Source organism: Cariama cristata, unplaced genomic scaffold (genome assembly GCF_000690535.1).
Source record: "Cariama cristata isolate BGI_N322 unplaced genomic scaffold, ASM69053v1 scaffold31982, whole genome shotgun sequence".
Taxonomy (NCBI): domain Eukaryota; kingdom Metazoa; phylum Chordata; class Aves; order Cariamiformes; family Cariamidae; genus Cariama; species Cariama cristata.
Window position 1 is genome coordinate 38,158 of NW_009606125.1, and position 2,649 is coordinate 40,806.

The 2,649-nt window shown below is 35.1% G+C and overlaps 1 protein-coding gene across 1 annotated transcript in view; it reads right to left on the reverse strand.

Moving 5' to 3' along the window:
* The window catches only part of FUT8 (fucosyltransferase 8 (alpha (1,6) fucosyltransferase)), a 14,862-nt gene extending 13,221 nt beyond the window's left edge, over positions 1-1,641 (reverse strand). Inside the window, exons 1-2 of the mRNA XM_009696247.1 lie at positions 1,334-1,641; positions 6-76 (exon numbers count right to left, since the gene is read on the reverse strand). Coding sequence (XP_009694549.1) covers positions 6-76; positions 1,334-1,641 — 379 coding nt within the window. The remainder of the gene's footprint in view (positions 1-5; positions 77-1,333) is intronic.
* Positions 1,642-2,649: the final 1,008 nt, after the last annotated feature.

The window sequence follows — 2,649 nt, forward strand, 5'->3', positions numbered from 1 at the left end:
AACATGTACCATATATTCTTCAATAGGATGAAATGCTGCCTCTGTTCCTACTTTGTCTGTCCTTCGGACGTGAACACTAAAAAAAGGCAGAAACTAGGAATTCAATTTATAAATAAAATACATACTTTAGCAACTGAAATTTTAACTTTAAATTTCATGCCTGTGCTTTTAGAACACATATTAAATTGAATCCCTACATAAATCAAAGAAAGATTAAAAAAACTCATGGATGTCCATCAAGACACACTGACAACATGAAGTTAGCCGTCAGTCTGCTCTTGAAAGCAATATAATAATCTTCCAAGGAAGGCAAAGGGCAAGTAAAAGAAAAGAATAAAGGAGATTTAATTATAGCATACAAGGCATTCCTTTTGTGCAGAAGGTTAAGTTATCTGTGTAGTTAGGTAATGCTTGACCAATACAGTTCAAAAACAAAATAGGAATATTTGCATCATGGATATATTGAGACATCAACTACAATGCAAGGTTTGAAAGAATGTAGTTAAAAAAAAAAAAAGCATCTTCCCCATCTGCTTGAAACCTAACAAGTCTTCAGATCCGCCAGTGGTGAAGTGGCCTACCAATGTAATGGTCAAAAGCCAACTAACATTTGGACAGACTTATTGTGTACTCCTACAAAAAGGAACATTAAGGATTGAAGGAAAATTCTGGCAAAGGAAGCAGTATTTGCAGACTCTAGTACAGCAGCAGCAACATTTTTCACATTACATGACAGTAAAACCTTTCTTCCACAAGCTGCTCTTTATCGCCCATAGGTGCTCTCCTTCGTTTTCCCCATATCTCCCCATACAGACCTTTCCAATTCATAGTTACTGCTAAGAAACAACAAAAGTGAAAACATCAGCAGGAAGGCACATACCATGTTCAGGTGCAGCCAACAATAAAATTAGTTGTGGATTGTGGCATGTAAAATGTAGGCTTAGTCTTTTTTTCCTCAAATGTAAAGGCTATAGGCACTTGAAAAGAAGACCCAGACAGAAAAGTGTCTGGAATACAAGCTGTAAGGCAATTACATGAATGAAATTCTGTGTTACATTACTAAATATGGAAGGACATATAAAAAACACTTCTATTGAGACGCCTTTTATATAGCTGTCCAACTACAGGTAGGCAAGTATGCTGAAGAAGTACTTGTAATCAGTTTCTATTATGCACAGTTAAAAAAATAATAGCTTCATCTAGAAAGCACCCTCTCTCCCCACAGAATGCTTGAGGCTCTTGGATAACCATCATAAAGCAACTTGTCCAGAACAGGAATCACTATATACATATATTAAAGCACAGACAGTTAAAAAGAAAACTAAATACCCACCCGATCACTGGATGTTTGAAACCAAGTTTCCTTGTGGCTTCCTCTATTTCTTTTTCTAACCAGGGCTGTGGACGAATCAAGTATTTCACAAACTGCGAGACCCACCACACTGCAGGATCCCCATGTACACGAATTAGCCTATCGGCCAGATCTTCGGGGATAGCCAACGGTAAATATGGTGGCCGTGGGTGTAAGCTGTCAACAATGGGAAGTTCCACCACCTGAACATCCTTATCATTAGCCTCACCTGTTTTAAAATACATACCAGGATGAGTCAAGTAGTTTACTTTGATAATAAGTTTTACCATTGGCAAGCAACATCCCAAACACATTAGCTAAACTGTACCTTCAACTTCAAAAAGACTACCTAACTCTTGCTCTACTTTTTCAAAACAGCATAAAAAAAATTAATAAAAATAACAGTTTTAGACTAGATTTATGTACAGACTGTATCTAACAATCCACTCCAGAAGAACAAAGCTGAAGGTCCTTGAAATTTTAGCAGCTGGTAGTCAATAAAATACAAAAAGTGTTCCCATATTCATATCTTTTTATATACAACTACACCATTACTGTGTGCTAAGGCTTACTTGGACAGGCTTGTTATCTAAAATGCTTAAAATTCAGTTACTTGTTTAAAAACAAAAAAAGAAATATTTTAAGGTATAAGAAAATGTTCAAAAAAATAACTATAGAGCCCTGCTGGTCTTCTGAATATGTTTTATTGCAGTAAATCTCAGCACTTCAGACATTATTAGAACCATTTAATTAGCTACTCTACTGACAGAAGGGGAGAAAGGACAGAGAGAGAGAGAGAGAGACAATTCCTGTCCTGAAGAACTTAAACTATGAAGATTGTTAGCAAATTAAATAGATCAAGCAAAACAGCCAAGCAGTATACAAGCGTGTGATTTATATACAGGTGAGAATTTTTTTTTTTTAAATACTAACTAAAATGGAATATATAGATGTTTTGGATGAGTGGCTTAATAGAAACTAAACATTTTTTTAGACATTTTTACAAATTACACAAACATAAGTGTGTACATATTGCTAATTCAAAGCTATTTTCATACACTGAAATAAATTATAGTACGTGACAGCATAATACAAAACATTACATTTTTGAAACACTGAACATTTCAGCTAAGATTTCTAGTATTGCCATTTCCTCCAAAAGAATATTTTCATTGTCTGCAGTATTTACTGGCAAAGCTGGCTAGTTCTCTGTTTAGTGCTCACCAGCCAGGAAAGAAAACTGTTTAAAACATAAGCAAATCAAACTTGTATAACTGTTGATGACCAAGTAAACCTAA